The sequence below is a fragment of the Pezoporus wallicus genome, unplaced genomic scaffold (assembly GCF_028554395.1).
Source record: "Pezoporus wallicus isolate ANWC-B61680 ecotype Strahan unplaced genomic scaffold, APGP_CSIRO_Pwel_v1 scaffold_7107, whole genome shotgun sequence".
NCBI lineage: Eukaryota > Metazoa > Chordata > Aves > Psittaciformes > Psittacidae > Pezoporus > Pezoporus wallicus.
In genome coordinates, this window is record NW_026642114.1 from 2,193,752 (window position 1) to 2,218,698 (window position 24,947).

A 24,947-nucleotide genomic window follows, 5' to 3' on the forward strand; every position below is an offset into this window, starting at 1 on the left:
ACAGCAAGGACACTCAGGAACCAGTCCCCTTATGGGTGGCTGGGAAGTGGGAAAAATCCACCTGTGAACTTCTTGGTGATCTCATGAGCTTGTCTGGCTGCATTTCCAACTCTGTGTAAAATGATCCATCCAGGCCAAGATTCTCTGGCACATCAAGGACCAACACCTCTACAGATAACATCTCAAAGGAACAACACTTAGCCTGAGAAATGACTGTCAGGAAACACGCAGCACTACGTCAGGGCACACACATTTTGCATGCATATCTGCAGAAGTCAGGCATAGCTTTTTCAAACGTGTAACTTTTCTGTAGCTAAAGACAAGATAAATTATAGCCAAGAGCATCCTCAGTTCCAAAGAGCATGTCTTGTTCCAGCAGTATCTTGTCTCTTACATATAGAGCTGGCAGAAACTTCTCATTTTACCTTCAGGAGATATTACATTCCAAAAACTCGCAGAAGAAAAACATCATTTAAAAATGTACTTTGGGATTAGTGATATATGATGTTTCTAAAATGAAATTTACTCTGAGTTGGCAGGGGTTGTCTGAGTCAATGTGATTCCAGGCAGTTTCACTACCTGCTCTTCCAAGCTGAGACTGGGTCAAATTTCATGCCGAACCAAGGCAGCTCTGTTGGCCTTGCAGAGCCTTAGAACTGTACAGACTATCCCAGGTTGGGGACCAGAGGCAGAAGTCTGGGTGGCCACCTCACTAGGCAGTTTCGCCTGTTAAGGCTGTAGACAGGGGCCTCAGATGTCAAGCAGAAATCACAGAGAGATGGAGCATTTAAATGCCATCTCAGTGCACTGAGTGGGTGAACTGGCATCATCTGAAGTCTGATTTTGTGACTTTGGCTACAGGCAGTTCTCCTGTGGCAGCAATTTGAGAAAGGCCTTCAGGATCATGCACAGCTTCAGGCTTTTTCATGCTTTCTGAAAAAAAGGACAAAAATGTCAAGATGAAGATTCAAAGACACAAAAATTTGTGTCTGTACAATTTTTTGTACAATTCTGTGCAAAAACCAGTCAGCTGGTAACTGAATCATCTGAAACCTACAGGATGAAGGAGGTACCCATTATCAGATGGGTATCTGATACCTCCACACTAAGAAAAAGGTAAACCTTGATATGAAAGAGGTGCAAATGACTTACTTGCATAATCCAACAGGGATGAGGCAGAATGAGATACAGCAACAAGAGACTGATGAACGCAAACAGAAGGCAAGCATAAAGCAAGGGGAGGGGAGGAGGGTGCATAAGGAGAGATGTGGGTAAGAGAAAGTCAAGGTAGCAATGGTATTACAAGGAAGATGAGCTATAAAGATATTAAAGCTTTGGGACAAGGTAGAGGACAAACAAAGCATATGTGGAAGTGGCAGAGCCAGCTAAAAGAACAGCGTAAATGCTGAGATGGGACTGAGGTACTGGGATACTAGGTAAGGAGTAACAGCAGTGGATTGGAGGTGAACCACTGCTATGAACAGGTACTATGAAACTACTGGGGCATTGCTATTCTTTAATGTTGTTCTTTTCCGGAGCCCTTGAACTGGCCAGAGGTAGAAGCTTTGAGACTTGAGCAGGCCTTGACTTCCGAGATGCCTTCTTGGAGACATTCTTCTGAAAGAAAAACAAACCAACAAACCAAAGTTATTAAAAATACCATGGAGTTAAAATGTGCCCAAGGGATCGCCTCCTTAACAACCAATTAGCCTCTCCTTCCACTTTGATGTCAGTCAATAGGATACACTGAAGGACTACCGGAAGATATTTTAATTCCCAATTTTTCCTCCTTCTCCACATCTTATATCCATGTGGATCTAGCTGAGAAAGGGCACAAGGAAATGTTTTCACCCACAACAAACATGCAACCTAAGGAACTCACTGCCAAAAGTATGTCAGCTGTGTTCAAACAGCTCTTGGAGACAGCAAGATTGTCCTGTGATAGAAGAAAAGGTCTGTGGCTTCTGAGAGTGAAGGGACCTGGAATATTATTTCTTTTCGACCCTAAAATCAGTGATCCTAAACAGACCTTCTTGACTGTAACAGGGAACACTCACAGGAAGATGAAGTCAATTATAGTGATCTCCTAGATACCGACACTGGTGTCCTATGTCAAGCAAAGTTACTTTCTCTCTAAACCAGACCACATTCAGCAGTTCTTTTTGCCATGATCTACAATCATGTTAAAAGTCTCCTTGCTTGGTTTCTGATAAAGAGTCTTGACAAAGCCCTAGGATGTGCCCAGGAGAAGACGGTCCTGCACTAAACAGGAGATGAATAAGGTGTCCTCAAAGACTGCTTCTCTCTCTGAGTCTGGAAGAGGGTTTGAAATACTGGTTCTCCTGATCTTGCCCTTCTTTGTGTGTTACTTCTGGGATGACTTTCCCCTCTTTCTCCAACTCACCCTCTAGGTCTTAGATTCTCTGCAGAGCTGCTTCCAGCTTTTCTTCAAGACCTTCAGATCTCTCCTCTGCATTTTGAGCACGGATCTCTCTTTCTCTGAAACACAGAAGCAAAGGTAACGCTGAAATCTGAAATATAAGCAGCTGCTGGTAGCATACCTAAAAGAAAGATTTAGAAAGCTGAAACTTTCGGTGGGACTGTATAAAACACATATATGGTTTCAGAGAAGGGCATTGTTAACAGATCACTAAAGGAGTTCATGGCACATCTGTTTAAACCCTGCAAGCTGAATTAGTTTCAAAACTCAGTGTTTGCTAGCAAAGAGTGAGATGCTGATCTTCACTGTGCAAGGATAAATACAGAGCACAGTCAATTCTGTTAGCAAAGCTGATGAGATGGAGTTATCCCAGGTAAATCAAGCTCACAGACAAAACAAGAAATATGAGGGAATGTAGTTCTGTCCTGCATTCAGCAGTAGCAGTCATTTTTCTCCTTCTTAGTAGCTGGTGCAGCGCTGTGTTTTGACTTTCTGTCTGGGAACAGAGCTGCTAACACTGATGTTTTAGTCTGACCAAGGACTTTCTGAGCCTCATGCTCTGCCAGGGAGGAGGAGAAGCCGGGAGGAAGCAGAGACAGGAAACCTGACCCAAACTGACCAAAGAGGTATTCCATACCACAGCACGTCATGCCCAGGATGTAACTGGGAGTTAGCCGGAAGGGCCAGGAGTGGGGTTGGAGGAGGTATCGGTTGGTGCTTGGTTGGGCTGGGGGGGGGCAAGTTATCGGTCAGCTGGTGGTGAGGTGTTGTATTCTCTTCCCTTGTTATTTCCTTTATCATTGTTATTATTGGTGGTAGCAGTAGTGATTTGTGTTATACCTTAGTTACTAAACTGTTCTTATCTCAACCCGTGGGAGTTGCATTCTTTTTGATTCTTTCCGGGAGTAGGGGGAGGGAAAGAAGGAGGGGAGTGAGTGAACGAGCTGCCTGACTGGTTTTAAACCACGACAAGTTCAAAGTGCCCAAGCCTGCTTAAACATGGAAGAAGTCCTTACCAAACACAAACCTTGATGTGATTCTGCATGAAGACACTGGGGTGTCACTTTATTGTGTTCCCCATACTTAGGTACAAAATTGCATGTCTGTACTTGCCAAGCTCCTGGGCACTAAGCAGGCCCTGGAAGAGCTCAGCTGCATTCACACGACACCCTGCAAGTGCTAACAGGACCAGAAGTGTTAAGAAGTTTCACAGAAAACCATCCTGAGTACCTTTGCAATGTACCTCATGAGTACACAAAACAGAAAATCTCCACAGAAATGAAGGGGAGCCAATATGGGTCATATCTTCAGCTAACATAAAACATACTCAATCACCCAAGACAATCAAAATGGAAGGAAACCCAAAATTAAGCCAACAGATATTGGATAAAGCAGAACATTATCAGAGAGCAAAATAGGCACTTGCCTGGCATGAAACCCTGCCCCACTCATGCCTCCAGCAGAGTACTCACAGGAGTTGCGCTTGCAGATATTCCATCATTGCTAGGGCTTCAAACTCTTTCTGAGAAAAGGGACTTGATGGCATGGAGGCAGTCATCTCTCTCTGATTGGGAAAACCTTTTGTTAAGTGAATGCGGAAACAACAATGCTGCATTCTACCTGTAGCATGTGCCTGGTTTGGTGCTGGTGTGTCAGTGCACAGTCACAACACAGACAAGAGCTCTATATCAGCAAAACATGTAAAACCAGAGACTAGTTTAGGGACTGAACTGATCTTGGCATTAAAAATAGACTAAAATGATTTTCTGACTCAGACATGAAATTCTCACTGGCTCATAGTCTTGGGTTGCTGGTGCATTCCTTGAGTTACTGAGGTTGAAGGTGGCTGTAGCCTGGTTAGGAGCAAAAATCCCAACAAAACAATGTTTGAAGAACAGAAAGAGACAGCTCTTCACATTGTCCAACAGGCATAAGTCAGCTTTCATCTGGAAAAGACAACTTGGGTTTTTCTGTAAAACTGACTGTGGAAAGGCTCTCACTCTAAGCTTTGGAAGGTAATTATGATTTCCAGGGGTTCATTTCTATAAAACAAATCAGAGTCCATAAAGACAGACTCCTGCACTGTCACTCTTAACTAGCTGATCACTTCTAAAGCCTGAAGGGCAAGGCACATTTAGCAATGCAGCATGCTTAAAGAGTGGCACCATCCAGTGACAGTTTGCTAGAGATCCACACTTCCAGTACCTCTAGGCTCTACTCTGGATGACTGACTAACTAAGGAATAACAGGCCCTATGACTTATGAAGAGCAACTTTACCGAAGAGCACTATCTCAAAGGCAAACGGAGGCCAAAACCAACTGGAACTCCTTAATTCCCAGTTGTTGTGGGATCTCCCTGAATCTCTGAACCCCCTTCAACTCCTCCCATGTGCTCAGCATCAAACCACTTTCACCATCCCAGTCTCAGCAGATAGTCCTGGATCATGAAGCCACGGCAGTAATGCATGGATGAGAAGGACAAATTGCAGCTGTGGTAACTGTTCTAATGATTAAAGTTGCTAGAGGAGAGGAATCTGAGAGAACACCGGCACCTTGCACTGCCCCAGGAAGTCTGATGCAAGTGTTAAATGGGGTCTCATAACAGAGTCTGAGTATACACCTAGAACCCAGCTCCAAATCTCTGCAGAAGGCTAAAAAACACTGGTGTGGTGGAGACTCCTACCCCTGTAACTGTAATGATGCCTGATTTCAGAGACTTCAGGTGGACGCTGGAGTCATGCCCTAAATATCTGATCACGTCTGCAGTAGCTTCATTGTCCTCAATCAGAAAATCCATACCAGCACATGGATGCTGCTCAAGAGAGAAAAGGAACAAGAAATAGGAGATACCACTAGCCTCTTGGCATTCAAGGCCACTGTAAGGCCATGTTTCACATCACATACTCTGAGCAATAAATAAAAAGGCCCTGCTGGAAAGCAGCATATTGCTGCTACTACAGTCACCTGCATGATGGCTATTTCCTCCTTTACTTTTAATGGTTTGTCCTCTGTTATGGGTTTCGTTTTGCTGATGGCATTTTCAGATTCAGACTCTTCCTGAGTTGAAGAAATGACGGTGTCCTTAAGCTTAAGTTTCAATTGCAATTCCTGTAAGGCACCATAAGGATCAGGTTAATAGCCTGCTCTCTTTGGCCTAACCTAGGCAAAGGTAGCTGGTCTCTGTGCGCATATTTAGACTGGGACTTCAACCACTGAGGAGGTCCTTAGCATGAATATGTTTCAGATCACAATGAGTATGCTAGTTACTGAATGCTTAGACCACGACAATTACACAGGCAGGACTCACTGTGGCATATCTGCTTTGTGGAGGCCATGGCAAGGAGAAAAAGAGGCAGCATGAGAGCTACAGCACTGGCTGTAGACTGGAAGTCAGGAACAATGTCATTCTGCTTGGGGGTGAAGTTCAGAATTGAAGCTAACAGATCATTCAAGACAATAAACCTAAATCAATTTTCTCATTATCCAAATCTAACCTGTTTTGCATGAAAGTAGACCAATGCCAGGCCAACCAGCTATAAAATACATATAATTGTTATAGGCAGTCTCAGGCATCCATCTAGCTACACAAGGAATTAAACTACAAGTTCAGCTTAATCTCCTGGGTAAGGCAACCACAAGAATTCCAGCCAAAGTCCACCCCAATAGGTGAAGGAAAAACTATCACACCCCACGGGGAGCTGGTCTACCCATGGGGTAAATTCTCCGACTCCACTGAAGCTCTGGTTTTGCCTTAGACCTGTGCTCACAAGCAGCACTGTGATTTTTAACCAATTTGCAGTCATAACACCTCATAGTTCTAGCTGCCACTTTGAGTGCATGCAGGTCTTCAGTGAAACCTTCCTGCAAATGGAACTGTAGCTGCTTTCTTAAGGAAAAGTTTTGAAGCAGACCTTCATTCAAATTGGTTCAACCTAGAACAGCAAATGCAGTCTATATATGCCTCTGATCCAAAGAGATTTCTCAGTTCTTCTAAATCCAGACAGGAGACTGGAGTGCCTTTGATCTCTGAAAGAAGATGACTACACACTTGAATCCAATTACAGTACTCAGTCTGGGGAGACAACAGAAAATGATTATTCAGGGCTTATTGAGCAGGAAAAAAACCAACTTATCATATTCATTCAGTCAGTTAAGTAACTCCAGCTTTCTGTCTTTATTTATAGGAAGGGGACTACCTGGAACCTTTCATTCTCACCCTACAAGGAAGACACATTTCTCCAAGCTTTCAGACACGGCATATGTCACCAGCTAATCACTTCCACCAACTCATTCCTTCAACAAGCTCCTCCTCAGGCCAGCACAGAACATATGTCATAGACACTGCCCCAGCCTATGTGGAGAGAAATGAGTGTAAATCCCAGGGGTTAATTTTTCACTCATTAAAGTAATGCGGAACAGAAACACAAGTATTTTCAACCCCTGCAGGGAGGCTTCTTGCATTTCTTGAAGCCCTCTGTTCAGGGTAGTCTCAGCCTTCAGGAAGGGTCTACTCTCACATTCCTAAAGCACAGGCAAAGCTAAGCTAAACACTGGTGATGATAATGGTAGCAATTAAGAGCTTTACATGCCAATGTAGAATAAGGGGGAGTCAGGTATGTCAGTTGACTGCAAAAACTTTCAACTGCATCTCTATAAAGGCACCAAGCACCTCCAAGAACCTCTAAGCACCACTCAAGTCTGGATGTGCATGGCTCTGACAAGCTTTGGACCAGAGGTGAATCTACTACCACTCATACAGAATAAATCTCACAGGAGAGGCCTTACATATGCACCCTGAAACAGGGCAAGGAAAATATTGAAAGTGAACATGACCTGACCCGGTTTTATCTGCAGTCCAGGACTGCAAAATCAGTAGGTAACTTGGGGAACCAGGGTAATCCATTGAAACAGCAGTCTTCCTCCTCCTTGAAACCTCACATATATTTTTATCTAGCTTTTACAAAGCAAATACAATCTAATCTGGAAAACTATCTAGGTTTCCAGACCTAGATAGCTGGCAACACAGGCACCTTTTACCTTGATCTTATTCAGCTCCTCCAGCTCAAAATCAGCTTCTAAATCTTTCTCTGACCGTTTCTTTTGAACAATTTAATTGACTGTCTCGCGACAGCAGCTGCAAAGATGTAAAACATTTCCAGGCCTGCAGAAGTACCTTCAAATGCTTATAATCATAGAATCATTTAGGTGGAAAAGATGATTCAGTCATGAGCCCATTGCTGTCAGCAAGGTACAGGAACTATCTGTAGAACTGCACTACTAGAGAAGTCTGCAGAAGAGCAGTCCTCACCTGCTCCTCTCACACAGTGACCTCCCAGAAAGCTTCTCCATGCCAGTGCTTATTAACCCACACAGGATGTGTGAGCACAGATCCTGAATCAGGTGGAGGCATTGCTCCAAGTGATCTGTAGACTCACTGCCTGTAGTGGCCTCGTTCCTCCAAAGGTCATTCTCAGAAGGATGGGCAGAGCCCTCACTATCGCAGATGCTAGCATATTTTATAGCAGTACTAGGTATAAAGCAGGCACTGCTGTTCTCTTTAGGTGTCTCTATCTTCTTAGACTCCCTACAAATTCTAGTGAGGCCCATTTACGGCCTGGGAAAAGATCCAAGGACAAACAAATGGATGGGATCTGTCACCATGATCAAAACACTGAATATTTTTTCTTAAGAAAACTCTCTTAGGTGAAACTGAAAACCTCTGTTGATACCTGTCTACAGAATCAGCAAGTCTGCACATCTCTGCAACCAACTCTTCAGCTCCATGCTGCAGCTTACTAGCCCTCAGAGGCCTCGGCTCCTTGTCCATCCATCTCAGTACCGGACTCCTGCCACTGGGGACACTCACAGGACAAGCGTTCCGCTGTCATGTGTCTCAGCAAATCCACCAGCCACAGGGTCAGGTTTCTGTCCAGTTCAGTCACCTGCACAAAACATTAGAGCAAATCTAAACCAGTGATAAATGACTGGTTTTGCCAAGTAGTCTGAAGCCACTGCATTTCACATACATGAATGCGCTAATTTAATTTGCAAACTGACCTAATGACAGAAACATTTATTTTTACCATTCTACCATATTCATTCCCATTATAGACACATCTTTTTCTACTATCGATCTATTCTTCTCCCAGTTCTTGTTTAGGATCATATGCTGATTATTAGCCACGTAGCATGCTCTCATATCCAGAATTCAGTGACAAACCAAAAACTACACACCACACTTATAGAACATTAAAAAAATGCATATTGAGAGCCTCTAGTCTACAGTCATGGGAGAAATAAGCCCACAGAGAGCTCAGAGCCACAACAGCTCTCTGAACAGGAAATAACTTTGATTATTCCAAAGAAAATACTCACTAAAGATGAAACAATAAAATTGTTTTGGTGCACTATATAGGAGACCTTACAGCTATTTTTAGAGAAGTTCTCCCCTACTCCTTTGGCTGGAAGACAAAAGCCACAACTCAATTCAAACAAGGTAAGAAAGTGTCAAAAGAGAAACAAGCATTCCTTACAACTGTGCTCTGGCCAGATAGAAATTAAAGGAAGGACTGAATGCTAGATATAGCACTCTTATCCCAGCAGTTTCAGGCTTGCACTTACTTTTTCATTTGCATGTGTGACATTCTTCTCAGTCTCATTATTCATGGACAGAACCCATTGCTGAATCATATGAAAAAAAACATTAGGTACCACCCTGAAAAAAAACAAATCCAGAAACAAAGTGACCTCTAGTGCACCAGACCCAAGGATCTCTTGTCTCAAAGACACCTTTTGCTTCCCAGCTTGAGGAAAACAATATATTATAGTACACCATAAGCTGGAAACATGACACACTTTTTTTTGTTAATGCTATAGTTGTGGGCAAACTTGCCATTTTCAAGTAAATCTCTTACATACACATTTTGCATGTGCTCTGCAAATGATGTACTTCCTGATGGTATTTACCAAAGGCAATGGAGGACCATGAAGAGGAATATGCCCCCACAAATCTGACTGCAGATGAATCACGTATTTTGTTTTTATTTCAAATGTCAAGATTTCCAAACCAGGTGGCAGTGCTGACGGAGACAATGATGTTCCAGGAGTGATACCAAAGCCACCAACTGTTTCTACTCCACAGATAACTGTCAAATCAAAGCAAATGAAAGGCAGTCTCCAACCACTTTAACACTTCAGCTGATCATGTTTGGCCCACTAACAGTTTCCTGTGCCAGGGTCTCCATCCTGGCATCCAAAAAAGGACATCTCTCTTTTGAGTGTAGCACTGCATGCAAGGTCAGCCTAGGTACAATTAACACCTCTGTCCTTACGGAAAGTGTGATTTCTGATCGCTCTCAGCTTCATGCAACTGCCTGAAGCCCACACAATTCTTCACTGCATCCACCTGGCCCAGCCACGCAGGAATCTTCTGATAAAATGCACACAGCTCAGCTTTGTGCATGCCAGAACCTTGCTTCAGCTTTTGCACCTTGAATAACCAATCTTCCATACTTTTCACCAAGGCTGTCAAAAACTTAGATGTGCCTGCAGGGGAAGAAAATACAAACCTTTAATTATAATTCTTTCAGCCAACAAAACCAAAGCTGGATTCAAAGAGGGCTGAACAGCCTATGTGGGAACTGGCTACACCTGGAACTACCTAGTAAGCGCTGAATTCAAAGCAAGTTGAAAGAAACTGGGCTTGAATTAAAGCCCTTCTTGTCTTGGCAGATTTGGCTCCCTTGTTTCATAAAGGCTTAATATAACTGTTTTTAAAACAGCTTTGCAGTTACAATCCAATTTTTCAAAGATGCAGGGAATGCAGTATGCACAGATATGCAAAATGCCTGTACAAGGCAGTAAATTAATTTTCACCCACTCGTGGAACATACTGACGGATATTCTCTTTTTGTTGGGGAGTGTGTTTGAAACGCAACAATGATATCCATTGATATCATGGATATTGGATATCCTCTTGATATCTAATGTTTAAACTTTGCTTAAATCCTGGTGAGGTCCTGGCCTCCACAACATCTTGGAGCAAAGATGGCATGTTAAGCACATGGTGGTGATGAAAGGTGTTTTAATATTTCAGTGATTTTGACACATGGGTACAGCTGTGGGGTAAAACTGTTTAACTTCTCCTCTGAACTGGGAGAAGTGCAATGAAGCAGTTTTGGGATGTTCAAATGAGTAAGAAATGGAGTTGGTTATGCTCCTCAGGGTGGAACCTTTGAGAGCACATGATAGAGCTCCACAAGCAGGCATTAGGTGTTAACAAGCAGGAGGCCAAGGAGAAGTGGCAGGAATGATAGTGTAAATTTTCCTGTCATGCAGCATCATCTTAAGGGTTCAGAAGAGGTGGGTCCCAGAGGTACATAGGATCATAGAATCATTAGGGTTGGAAAGGACCTTAAGATCATCAAGTTCCAACCCCCCTCTAATGGGCAGGGACACCTCACACTAAACCATGGCACCCAAGGTTCTGTCCAATCTGGCCTTGAACACTGCCAGGGATGGAGCATTCACAACTTCCTTGGACAACCCATTCCAGTGCCTCAGCACCCTTACAGTAAAGAACTTCCTCCTCATATCCAATCTAAACTTCCCCTGTTTAAGTTTGAACCCGTTACCCCTTGTCCTGTCACCACAGTCCCTAATGAACAGTCACTCCCCAGCATCCCTATAGGCCCCCTTCAGATACTGGAAGGCTCCTATGAGGTCTCCAAGCAGCCTTCTCTTCTCCAGGCTGAATGAACAGACCCAACTTTCTCAGCCTGTCTTCATATGGGACATGCTCCAGTCCCCTGATCATCCTCATGACCCTTCTCTGGACTTGTTCCAACAGTTCCATGTCCTTTTTACTTTGAGGACACCAGAACTGCACACAATACTGCAAGTGAGGTCACATGAGAGCAGAGTAGAGGGGCAGGATCACCTCCTTCGACCTGCTGGTCACACTCCTTTTGATGCAGCCCAGGATACGATTGGTTTCTGGGCTGCAAGTGTACACTACCTGCTCACGTTCATTTTCTCATCACCCAGCACCCCCAAGTCCTTCTCCTCAGGGCTGCTCTGAATCTCTTCTCTGCCCAACCTGTAGCTGTGCCTGGGATTGCTCCAACCCAGGTGTAGGACCTTGCCCTTGTCATGGTTAAACCATCAGCCCCCCTCACAAGCGTGTCAAGGTCCCTCTGGATGGCATTCCTTCCCTCCAGCATATCAACCAAACCACACAACTTGGTGTCATCGGCAAACTTGCTGAGGGAGCACTCAATCCCACTGTCCATGTCAGCCATGAAGATGTTAAACAAGACCGGTCCCAGCACCGATCCCTGAGGGACACCACTCATTACTGGTTTCCAGCTGGACACTGAACCACTGACCACAACTCTTTGCCTGCGGCCATCCAGCCAGTTCTTTATCCACTGAGTGGTCCACCTATCAAATTGATGTCTCTTCAATTTAGAGACAATGATAAGGGAGAACAGTCACTTATGTGTGGTTTGGCTGTATTAGCCCTTACACAGTACTCTGGATCCTTATTAAATATTAGCTTGCTTTGGGAAGGCTGTCCGTGTCATTGCATTTATCTTATGAGCTTTATCAAGTCCACAGAAAAAGAAAAGACCAAACTGGAGCTCACTGGAGAGGCCACTCTTGTACCAAGTGCCAATTTCAGAGTCAAAACCATGTTATTTTCAAAAGAAGGTACACTGTGAAGGCTTACGAAGTGAGCAAGGAAGACTGAATAAAAGCAAAGATATTAAACCAAACCTTATAAATTTCATATAAATTCTTTCTTATACCTCCTGTCTAACCAATCTCATATCTCGTTGTTCTCCCTCCATCTCTAATTTTTGTCATCAAATACCATTTGCCCTTTGTACTTCTGGCACATGCTGATTGAGACCAGGTAACCAGATCTTAGAAGATAATAAACACTTCAGGTAACCAGGTGCCACTGCCTTACAGTACAAAATTACCATGATCTCAGTATTATATCTTACCTATTCTTTACAATGGCTTTCATTTTCACTGTTTCTTATCAAAGATGCAATATAATGTAAAAAGAAGGGGTACCGTGGATTTTCTACTGAAAGACCATTACATTACAACACAAAATGAATCCAAACCATTCAAAATACACTGTCTTGTATGGAGCAAGATAATGCCTTTTCTGTAGTCCAGTTTCCAAAGCCTTTGTTAAAATCAGATAAAATCCCTTTTTCTGCACTTTACTGGCTGAAGCAATTTTGGATCAGACATCTGCATTGTGCTGCCTAGCAGTTTGTTCAGATCACAACTAACTTCTGACAATCTGCTGTTAAGTTTTTGTCAGTCTGGTGAATGTCTAATTATGGCCCTGCTCCTTCCTCTTTCTCTCACTTTCTAATGAGAACTAATAAGAATATTTACTTTCTTTATCTGTCTCATAGGATGGACAGACTTATTCCACCTCAGATCATTTAGTAGGCTGAAATATAACATGTAGCAGAAGAATGTAGGGAAAATCACAGGAAAACCCTGAGTGTGAGAATAAGATGGCAGCATGAGAAGCAGCTTAGCAAATATGACTAGCAGTTCCTGACAGCACATTTTCAGTTTAGTTTTAGTCTGCTAAAAGGAAACAAAATTATTAGGAAAACATCAGAAGTGAAACAATTCTGAAAATCAGAATTGAGTCAAGGTCTTACAGAGGCAAAGGTTGAGAAGGTTAGTTGCAAATTACTCAACAACTGTTTGTTATCTTACACAAGACATGATAACTTTATATCAGCAAAGAAAACATTTATGTACATACTTTATTATCAGGATAACTCAAAATCTAGATTAAGATAATTTAGCATTAGTGATAAGGTGATAAAAATAGTATCACCCTCTGAGATAGTGTTTTACTTTACAGTAATGTTTTACTTTTTACAGTGATGCCTTACATTTTAAACATCCATCCTTTCCTTTAGCATTTTCCCCCCCATAAATTATCCATATAATCACAAACTGCCCATAATCCCTCTGAATATAACATATGACTTTCCTGTGTCATATCTGCATCGCATGTTCTTTGCACTGTATCACGTTTAAAATTTCAGATATTCTTTCTATGTGTGACTGTGAGTGAAGTTCCTTGGAGTCTGTCCCTTGAATGCTCTTGATTCGCAGCATATATCTATGGGTCAGACTTTAGCTCTGGAAAAGGCCAGTACAGATTATGTCAACTGGTCCTTTATTACTTCCTACTTTCTTGGCATACCCAAGGAAAGACTGAGCTATAAATTGGCCATTCCTTACCATTATTTCCATTTATCCTTATATTGTATTGCCTGTGAAGTTCGCATGCCCTTTGTTTTATTTCTTCCAGGGCAGTGTTCTGTAGAGGCAATGCTTCAGTTAAATCCCGGTGTCGATTTATCACCGTTTGTCCCAGCTTTGTCCAGTACTCCAGCAGGCCAGCAGTGCTCTTCAGACTTTCAGTCTTTCTTAGGTGCACCTCCCCTGTGTACTGCTCTAGGTCTTCTTTTAGCATCTGAAAGGAAAGAAGAAACCTGCTGCACCCCCAAAAGCTGGACCACCCCTTGGCCACGAAAGAAAAGTTATGGAAATCAAGCACAAGAAGCGTGAGGAATCCATGAACATAAAGATGTCACAGTGAGTAGATTGCACGATGAATTGGAAACTTACTGCTGACAATTCTGAGCACTTCTACAGATCACCAGAGCTTTACCAGTCACCAGACCTGTTGGTCAGGAACGCTCAAACACATGATTAAGTTTAACACACTGGCTGAATTATGGCATCGGTCAATTATAATTTCTCATGGGTAGACTCTTAGCTTAAGGTTCAGCACAAAAGATTTGAGCTGATATGTTTTCATTCACACTTGTGATGGGCCTAGATGCTCACTGGGGCTCAGCTCACACATGGTAATTTTTTGGGCAGATACCGCTTGATAATACATCCACCCCCCAAAATCTTACATTTATCAAGTTCTTGATTTCTGATAGGATTTCATCTAATAGCTTTTCATTCATCTGAGAGGAGCTAAAGCAGAGGGAAAGAAGGAATGAGAACTGAGAGAAAAAATTCCTTTAGTAGCCAAGGTAAAACCAAGACTCAAGATAGATACTCAAAGTAAAAACCACACGACCCTACTCAGCAAGGGATTTTTATTCTCTCACTCAAAGGAACACAAACACTGGGTGTCAGTTAAGAAAATATGTTACTTCCAGCAGAGATGAAAATCAAAATCAAGCATATATTGAAAATTCAGACATTATTAACTCTGTAATTGAAATCTATAAAGTGATGACTTTTGTTTATGCACACACTGTGCATATTTCTGCATTTTGTGCTTGCATTTGTGCTTTGTTATGTCTAACATATTACAATGAACTAACAAAAAGCCTGAAAAATACAATCACCTTAACACAGAAAAAGACTGTGTTTGAAACATCATGTGTCTCAGAGTCTCATATCTGTACATGAGAACTAAATGCTCTACTGAAGCAATAATGTTTGTGCAATTCAAGTTAAAATGAACCAAACTAAATAAATAGAGGAATTCTGTTACAGCAATGACAGCTGCAGAAAGAACACTGGTTTGCAGCAGGAGGGTACAAGCCTTGCTCCACCAAATTCAACCACAAACTCACAGCACCGCTTTGGAGTTACTGTTAGGCACCTGATAATCAAAATAAATACATCAAGTAGAAGAGTAGAGCAGTGAAGGATGTGTAAATTGCAGATTGTACCAAATCTCACTACACCTGAGAATCAGTGCACACTTTGCACTGGTCCAGGGCAAAGGTTGAGAATGTCGACTGGTGCCCCAGGTCCCTTTGGGCCGCTCATGAGTCACTGCTATGGAAGTATTGAAGGTGCTTGTGGAAGCTGCTGCAGACAGTTTACAGTTTTCTCTGGGTGGACTCCTCAGAACGCTCTATTTCTGCTCCAATATGACCCTATCTCTCCCTGAACTGCTCTGTCTTTTCCTGCAAATCAGTCGGGTCTTCTGTGTCCTGCAGGCATTGCGCAAGAGGGTGGGGAAAGGGAGCGTTGTCATGGTTATCTTCATCTGAGTTGGAGGAATTCTCCCTTTGCCCTAGCTATTTTGAGTGATGTACATATCAGAGATCTGGGGAATATCCGTAATTCCACAGCACAGCCCTCACAAACCCTTTGAGATGGGACTAGGTGGCTCAGCGTTGGGCATGCCAGAACTGAATGCTTGACTCCTTGTTGATTGCATGCTACTGAGACACCATGCCGCCTCATACCTATGAGGCCAAAATCAGACTAGCCTCAATCTGGTTTGCTTTTATGGAGAAGGAATGGGGAGAGAGAAGAAAGCTACAGTAAGAAAAAAGGGGGAAAAGGGGGGGAAAGAACTGAAGTAGAGAAAAGGGGACATGGAGTAATGAGAGAAAAGCAGAAAGAGTGAACTCAGTCAAATTTTAATGTTCATTTGAAACTAGACCAAGATTCGAAGGTTCAAATAACAGCCAAAATAACGAGTGCTTTATTGAGAACAGTAGAGCTACATAAAGCATGCATACACATGCCTTAAACAGGCACCCATCGCAGGCAGGTCCCTACCTTTGAGGTCAAGAGGTTTATGAAATGTTTGAGAACGCTGGTCAATGTTTTTCCACCAACATGGAGCTGGTGAACCAATGTGAGCTAGTTTCTGTCTATTATCTGGGGGAAGGGGAAAAGTTATTATTTGCCCTGTTTTCGTCTGAGAGGAGAGGCATCTGACAGTAACATGGGAGCTTTGCCATGGATAAAATGAAGCTGAAGCATTTGAGTCCACTTTCCTTACAGTTAAATCTCTGATCTCTCCGTCCCAAAAGTTCTGCTAACAGATTTTTAACTTGAATGGGATAAAGTAGGAGATCACAAACAAGGGGGACACACACACAACAGAATCAACCAAGAATTTTGTGAGGAATTGTAAGGAATCTGGGTACAATATTCTAAATTATAGGAAAATAAGAAACTTTTAGTCAAACACATTGCAAATGGAAATACCCATCTCACAGAAGTTTTTCCTGCGCAGAACTTGGAGAGCTGTACCAAAATGGCTGTGTAAGTCAACTGGTTTCAATTAAAATAAAACCACGTGTGAAGCAGAACAGACCGCAGGAAATGAGGTCAGGGCAGGTATGTGTTACTACCCAATCATATTAAATAAAGAGGTTCTTTGGGATGAAAACAAGAGTGCTAGCTGTGATGTTTTATATCTTGCAGTGTACCACTGATTTCCTGCAGCTACCTTCTGAGCCAGGTCATACCTGGCTGTGATCCAGGTGTCTCTCTCTTGAGCTAGCAATAGAGCCTGCTCTTCTAGTTGTCTTCTCTGTAACGTGTCTAACTCCTGATACTCTTCCAAAAGCCTGGAAGAGAAAGACAATGAAATACATGCACCTCTGTTTGTCATTCACATTTACTTCTTTCTCCAAAATCCGAAAGCTTTCCTTAGGCATTTCCTCTTCCTCCTTCCTTCCTTAGTCACCTCCCGCACAGACTGTAAGTTCACAGGTCCTTCTCCCCAGGCCCCTACAACACGTTTCTGTTGACATTCCCATGACAAGTTTCCGATCAGTATGAATACAGATCTCTCCTGGGACTAGACTAGCGGTTTTCTTCATGACACAAGATTCCTGTAAGTATATCTGTTTGCCTGTTCATTCACCACAACTCTGATACCAACCACCTAAATATCTAATTTCTTAGGTATCTGAAGATGTCCACAGGCCCCTCAGAAATTCAGAGCTGCAGGCTCTTCTAGACTATGAAGAGCTCACTTGCTGTAAATGTGGGGTGAAGAAAAAGGAATGCCAGCACCTGAGCAACAAATGACTTAAAACTATAAATGTTTTGAAGAGCTTTCTAGTCCTTTGAGTTTAGGATTTATAGCAAAATAATGGCATTTGTCATAAACAGCCAAGCTCTCTTTCCCTGGAAGGAAACCAGTCACCACCTCTCCTTCCCAAAAACCTGAGAGTGATCCCAGCACACTGCAGAAATCTCCTGACCTCATCTTTAAACACAACTTATTTTACATTTGTGTTAGCCTCCTGCATGGCTGCATGTAGCTCCTCTTGAGCTTTTTCTGCTTCTTCAGTCACCTTGCGGTAATGTTCTCATACCTTCAGCTCACTGAAACAGTGGGTAATATTCTTAACACAATTTAAAGGTCTCTAATCTGGCAAATACAGACTGAGGAACCCTACACTATCATGCAGGGATCTCTTCTTCCAACACAATCATCTCACTGCTGGGGTGAAAGGCGTCTCTTCCCACACACACTTTGTGCTCCAACAAACCCTTTCTGTAGTTCCACAACGACAGAACCTCCAGTGTGCTAAGGAGAGAAGGTGGTTTGACATTATTTGGCACTAAGAGTTCAGTGAGAGTGTGAGGAGGCTTAAGTGTAATCCCTGTAGCTCTGCTTCAAATCACAACACTGTCATTCTGTTCCTATGGGAGGAAGATTAGGAAATGGAACAAAGGCAATGGACTAAGCCTAGGGCACAGAGATAATTTCTTAGGACTGGGCAGGATTCAGACCTAGACAGCTGTCCAACAGATTCTTTGAAATAGAGTAGTTCTTCTGTAATATGTCTGTTGACCAACTGCTGCAACATCATTCTTTTGTAGAGAGTCTTCATCTGTTCAGGGATCTGCTCCAGGAGGCTCACATACCTCTGCCTGCAGTAAAATGAGTAAAAAAAGGTATTTACATGAGAGTGCATATCTCTTACACCATCTGAAGACCCTTTCCTTTCACTGCACAGGAAGCTATCTAGAAGGCAATCTTCTGAATGTCAGGACTGGGGATTTTAAACACTCTGGAACAATTTAATTGCAAGTAGTGGTAATCTGAGCATGGGAAGCCTGGCCATGAGGGAGGTATCAGGTATGTGAAAACTTCCACTGAAGGTCGCACTGATAAGGTGCCCACATGGTAAATGTGGTGATGGTCCTGCCAACTTCAAGCTTCAGGTTACCCAACAGGTGTTTATTAGCCCCGGCTGTTAACCTGGCGGGGAAATCCTATTTGACTTCTGGCATGAGACCCTATGCCAGCTACACTGTGACAGGCTAGCTTTGCTGGGGAAGGACATTAGGAACAATCTGAAATAGCTAATGCTACTCCTGAGAAGACACTGCCATAAACCAAGAGGGGTATTAATGGTTGGATAATGATGACCTGAGCTTTGATAGCAGCTGTCCTCTCCACGCAGTCCACACTGACCTGCCAAATCAGCTCATGGAAAATGATGTTGTAGATGTTCTGCTCCGCCTTCAGCAGCTCCAGCATATTGTGCAGCTGGCAAAACAGGCGAGAAAAATCACAGCCTTGCAGACCCTGGCCAGCCTGCTCCTTTAACAGCAGATTAACACAGATCTCCCATTTCTTCTGAAGTAGGTTTCCCTTTGAGGACAAAACACTGCTAAAGGTAGAAAGGGGAAAGGATTGCATCTGCATGCAACCACAGGTTTATTTTCAAACATGTTATGCATAATGCTGACTACCCTCCCATCAACATTCATGGGACTTTCTTTGCTAATTCTAGCTGGAGTTCCTGCTGAGGCAATGCTCTACATTTTTCACAAATTCTTCTCCATCAGTGTGCAGGAATAACAGAAAGTAAGGCAAAGCAAGGTACAGATGTTCTTTGACATCTGCTTTTTAGGTCTATGAATGTTTCTGATGGCCCATTCTGAAAAACAGCAGCCTATCTCCCAGCTACTGCCTTCATTCCTTCATTTAATAATGTCAAATGCACTCCTTCCTGGCATTTTTGCCAGAAGTGTCACTTCCTACACTAGCAAGCTGACTGCTCTTTGTGGGTCAAAGACGGAGAGAAGTTCAAGATCAGGAGAGGAAATCCCTGGTTGTTACAGGACTATAGGACAGAAACTTCTGGCTTGGGCAGAAACTAGCTTCTTGCAGGCACCTTAAGCACAACAGTGATAAACACTAGGGATACAAGATGTTATTTTTTTGGGTACAAGACAGTTATCTGGGTACAAAGCAAGTTATTCACCTGTGAAGATCCTGTTACTCTGATTAGCTTATCTACCCCAGCTTTTTTTTCTGACATGCTGTCCATCAGATGCATCAGCTGGATGACCTCTAACCTCCCAGGAGGTCTCCTGACAGACCAGAAAGGGACACATCATTATTTTATATATATATATATATATCTCATATTATGATTTGTCCCAGGAAACTGAATTAAAACAGTTGTTTGTTTTTTTTTCCCAACAACTGCATGCAGGGTGATACTTACAGGGATGGGAACAGACGTAGTTTCTTTTCACGATCTTCAAGAAGTGCTGAATATTTACAGAAACAAACGCAATGTCAGAGCTCAATTAGAAAGTAATACTTTCTGTACTAACTAAGGGAACCGTGCTCTCTCCTTCAATCTCTTTGCCCCATATACAAACTGATGAAGGGTGGAGAGGCAGAGAAGGGCCTACAAGGTTGCTCTTCAGTGGGAGCATCCAGAGTCTAATGAGAGAATTGGACTCCCTGCAGTTACCCACAAACTGGGAGCTCCTTCTTCTTGCCCCTAAAGACAGAAATCCTGTGGGAACCTTCTCCTTTTATGGTTCTACTCTCATGTTACTTGACTGAGGGATCAGTGTAAACCATTTTTAAACAAAGTTACTAGTGGTGCCAGAAAAGCACCAGGTTTCCACATCACACCCAACCAGAGGCTGATCGGAGCAGATCATCAAAATAGAAACAAAATGCTCTGTTGCATTTTGTTGGCAAAGAAGCTGTGAGGATTTCACTCGTAGTCTTAGTATTTTAATTCCTGAACAATGAGAAAGAGCCTCCTTTAAATTTATGAAGTTGTTTGGAGAGATCAAGAGAAGTCCCAGCAGCCCTTTCTGGTAAGGCTTAGAAAACTGACAGCCTGAAAAACTGGGGGTGGGGAAAAGGGAGGGAAGGAAGAAAACTCCAGATCACAAACCAAAAAATCCCCAACCCCCACCCCTAGCAGATTCAAGATGTAGGTGTATAGATGCATAAAGTGAGAGTTAGAGCTACCTAGAGCCTACCTCAAGGGATCAAACCAGACTTCAGCTCCTACATTCATGTCTAACTACTGAAGCCCCTTGAAAAGCAGTACTAGCATCCAGGAAGTTCTCTGTTAGCCACCCCAGAGCAGCAGCGAGGGTCACTGTGCTCTGCAGTGTTAACTACAGCCTGGTTGTTAGCATGAGATTTGCACAACCACCGCTTTTATATTCTCCCCTTCCCAACAGCAAGAGGTGTATCCGGTCAGTGTCCTCAGCTTCTCATCACTGTATCCCCACACACTGAACAGCTGAGGACAAACCCTTGTAAACCAGAAATCACTCACTCATCAAAGTACTTCAAGGGCGAAACTCCTCTGTTCCTCACAATCTGAAATTCTTCAGGGATCAGACTACCTGTTAGGCTTGCTCTCTGGGGATGGAAAAGAGACAGAGCACAAAACATCAACCTGAAAGATGTGCACAAACTCCTGGTTCCTTCCCAAAGAACACACAGGTTTGGCTGCCAGGAAAGGGAAGTTCACGCAGTGGCTTTTCATGCTGCTTTTCCCTTTCCTGCCCTACACATCCAGAGCCCAACAGATACAATCTACATCTGAAAGCAGATTGAAACAATTAACACCAAACTGCAGTGGGGGAGCTGGAGCCACAAGGGGAGCCGATGTGTTTTAGGATCAGGGTAACACTGGGACACGTGTGAGGATCTCCCTTCCAGCTTGACACACAGAAAAATAGCACTCACAGGAGTGAGTGGGACTGTACCACGGCTCCCTCTCCGGTCCTGATGACCCTCACAAAAAGACCTTCTGACTTGCACTGCTTTCTTAGCTTGTTGGCCAGTCACAGTGTCACACAGGTAAGAGACATCCCTGAAACAGAGGGGAGGAGCTTGTTCACTGACCCATGCTGCAGGCAACCTGCTCTTCCCTTACTGCCAGCCTCAACCACAAGCAGGTTTGTTTGCTGGGCCTGGGGCCAGCCTTATGGTCAGGGCTCCTCCCTAGGCCAAAAAGACAGATGAGATCATGGTTTTTAGGCAGATTAACCTCACATTGCCTGTTGCTGGCCAAAGACTATTTCTCATATGTACTGTCAATACCCTATTGCATACATATTCAATGTTCAACAAGGAGCAAAACATTTTTCACTTCCCACCACCATTAAGTGTCATTTATTTACAAAGAAGTGTAAAGCTAATCCCTGCTAAGTCCACTGAAGCCAGAAGAGCCTCTTTTCTTAACCGTGGATCACAGAGCATCCTTGCGACCCTGGCATCCTTCAGAAGGATGGTTCCAAGAACTGCTCAGTTAGCAACTCTCATTTATTATTCTCACATCTTTCCCTCAAATCTCTCTAGCCCAAACTCAGACAGGACAGCTGGTCATTCATCCAGCCCCATTAGGCACCACAGCCACCTATCATCAGAAAAGGCCAAGGGGAGACCTAGCTCTGCATTCCCACCTGTAACTTCCTTCCATTGGCCTGGGCTCTTTCTCTCTTCTTGACTTACCCTCCAGCGCCTGTCAAACTGACAGGGTGGTCTGTCAGATGTCTGAACTTGCTCTGACGATTAGGATAATGCCAAAGCCAATCTGGTGTTTGCAGGCAGCCCTGCAGACAAGGCACATGTGGATGTCACTATTTCATGAGAAATGTACCAAGGAGTGGGACAGGTCAGGGTGGCTGACTGGTCTAAACAAATGCTGCATCATTATTTCTGTCCCGGGGCCAAAGGAACTGGTGTGGACAAAAATGCCTCAACAAGGGCTTCACAGGAGCACAAGGGTGCAGGCATGTTTGTTAAATCTGCATCAAATGGCATGGTCAGTGAAGTGATGCAGTATAAGATAGATTTATCCTACAAGGTTGGCAGACTTTCCAACTTTTGCCCAGGGAATGAACATGTGCACCCAGCGAAGAGACAATTCTGGACAGGAAAAGGCAGGAGATGGAAGCACACTCACCCTGAAGCCCATCGGGGGTTTGGTAGTTTGTGGGGACTGGAAGTACTTTGGGCTGTACAGAGAACTGCTGGCACAGGTCAGGCTTCGGAAAACTTCTGGAACAAAACAATGCTCCAGGGAAGAAGAAAGAGGCTTGATGTGGTCAAGCATCTTTGGGGTACCCCTCAACTTGCGCATCTCCGGAAAATAGCACAGAGACATTTCAACAGCATTTATTCTGCCGGTGAAAGAGAAAGTAAAACTGATGATAAAATACATGGCTGAGAAAACCCATGGCAAGATGTCTGCTCCCTTACACCAAACCAGCATCTAAAGCACAGGCAGCTTATCACATTTTTAGCAGCTGTTAATGTCTTTCATGAAGACTAGAACAAGCTACCTTTTACATCCCATGACTGTGCCATGCTGCCAGGTACACAGACACCAAGGGACGCTGTGAACTAAAGTTTGCATGTTTCTGTAAAGCCACTTCCTTACTTGTGGCTCGCTAGCACTCAGCTTTCTACTCTAAAATACCAGCAATTCTATGTCTAAATTAAAACAAAAATGCAGAGAAGAGTCCTAGTATTGAAGGGAAACTGCAAGGATGGAGAGTTCAACCCCTGCAGCCTCCAGCCCTGCTCTACCTGAGGTCCTCGCCTGCCCACGAGGCACGGCTCAGTTTCCTTGCATCAGCTTTTTGCCCAGGAACAGGCACTCCAGTTGTGGGCATGATGAATGTTTATTTTGTTTTAATGCCCAGCCAAGGAAAGTTGCGGGAGCGAATGATCTAGGAACAGAATTAAACCCACATTTGTACTTCACAGGGCTAACACGCTTTTTTAATCATTCATTGTGACCTCCCCCTACACCTGACACCAGGTATGTCAGTTCAGAAGCCCCCACTGCTTTGCTACACCCTCCATAGGGGTGCTTGCTTTTCCATCTACAAACTAAATTAAGAACAACTGCTTCTTTTATACATGTAAGCGGGCTAGAGATTTAATTATATTTGTCTCCAGTTATTAACCTTACCACTTTTTCTTCTTAGCAGTATATTACTAATAAAAATAATATTTCTGTTAGTTTCATAACCTCCATAAATTCTCTTCTGAAGCCTCCCCTCCCCCATCACTGGCCTTGTTCTTTATAAACGCTCTTGGCATTAAAACTCTTTGACCTCCTTATCAGCTATGTCTTGGCATATTGTGGTTTTAATTAGGGTAACTACATTGCTTTGCCTTCAGATACATGTTTGTGGGTGTAGGTGTAATCTTGCCAGGTAGCTTCTTGTTTTGTTGCATAAATGGGTTCTTGGAAAGAAAATACAAAAAAATGCTAGAAACTTCTGACAGAACAAAACCTTTATTTGCACACACCCCCCCCCCCCCAACAGCTCTGTTTGGCAGCATGTATTATTCCCACCAGAAAGGATAAGAAGATTAATGGCACTGTTCTGCAGCGCTACAGTTTAAGGACACAGACAAGACTTGACTTTAGCACATGTGGTACGCAGCTGGAAAATATCACATTCAGTTCTTGGCACACAAACCCTTTTCAGGCCCAAAATAAGGCAGAAATCACTAACGCGATACACATTTGGCAGTTGCACCAATTTAACTGGGAGAGGTTAGGAACTCCAGAAGCTGTTAACTCCTTCCCCGTGCTCCTCTCCAGCACTTCCAAGGACATCCTTTCCTCTCACAGAGCCTCGGTGGCCAATACGCAGCTTACAAACCCCCAGCTCCCCTTCCCCGCTGTTTAGCTCTGACAGTTCCTGTTGCTTCAGGACCTGAAGAAGGACTTGTGTGAATTTCTTCTTGCAAACCCAGCCAAAGCCGCCCGGCGCTCCAGCCCCCTCACCCAGCACCGGGTGTGCCACAGCACAGCTGTCTCACACCTCTCCCTCCTTGCCCTTGCAGCCCCCAGACCCCTGAGGCAGGCCGGCTCCCCCCTCCCCAGAGCAGCAGAGGGGCCCCCGCCTGTACCGGCCAGCCTTCAGCCCCCAGGCAGCTTGTCCCTGACTCCATCACCATGGACACACAGGGTGCTCCAGCCGGCTCTGGAACATGCTCTCTCTCCACCTGGCCTTCCCTCCCTCCCTCCCCCACAAGGCTCTGACCCACATCTCCCCAGGGCAGCCACAGTCCCAGAAGAGCAACCCCATCCCTCTTTTTCCACACTCCCCCCCCCCCCTTGCTCTCTTGCAACCCCCTCCCAACCCCACAGAGTTGAGTTCAGAGAAGAAACAGGCCAAGACAATTTTTTTCCCCTCCCCTAATAGCAAAATATATTTCAATTGCTGTAATACAGTAGATTATAAACAGCTCTTCTGCATGACAGAACTTGGTATACAGGTTACATACATGGAACCACCGGTGCCGGGCACACAGCAGCACATGGTGGCTGCCTCCCCCCGGTCACCTCAGGGGAAGGGCAGCAATGGCTGCAAGCCCAGGGAGAAGAGATGAGGCTGACCTTGGCTGGCTCAGAGGTACAGT

At 43.9% G+C, this 24,947-nt stretch overlaps 1 protein-coding gene across 1 annotated transcript; it reads right to left on the reverse strand.

The window, feature by feature from the left end:
• Positions 1 to 1,499: 1,499 nt before the first annotated feature.
• On the reverse strand, positions 1,500 to 22,649 carry AXDND1 (axonemal dynein light chain domain containing 1). Its single transcript, XM_057427293.1, is given in 26 exon segments — positions 1,500 to 1,619; positions 2,350 to 2,499; positions 3,913 to 4,004; positions 5,124 to 5,255; positions 5,405 to 5,548; positions 6,402 to 6,512; positions 7,478 to 7,574; positions 8,170 to 8,267; positions 8,269 to 8,382; positions 9,062 to 9,155; positions 9,772 to 9,985; positions 13,733 to 13,967; positions 14,419 to 14,485; positions 15,296 to 15,459; positions 16,037 to 16,138; positions 16,716 to 16,836; positions 17,492 to 17,602; positions 18,014 to 18,154; positions 18,657 to 18,683; positions 18,685 to 18,776; positions 19,498 to 19,606; positions 19,744 to 19,800; positions 20,830 to 20,915; positions 21,246 to 21,372; positions 22,014 to 22,114; positions 22,468 to 22,649. Coding segments are annotated over 26 exon segments (3,066 nt in total). The 5' UTR covers positions 22,645 to 22,649; the 3' UTR covers positions 1,500 to 1,516.
• Positions 22,650 to 24,947: the final 2,298 nt, after the last annotated feature.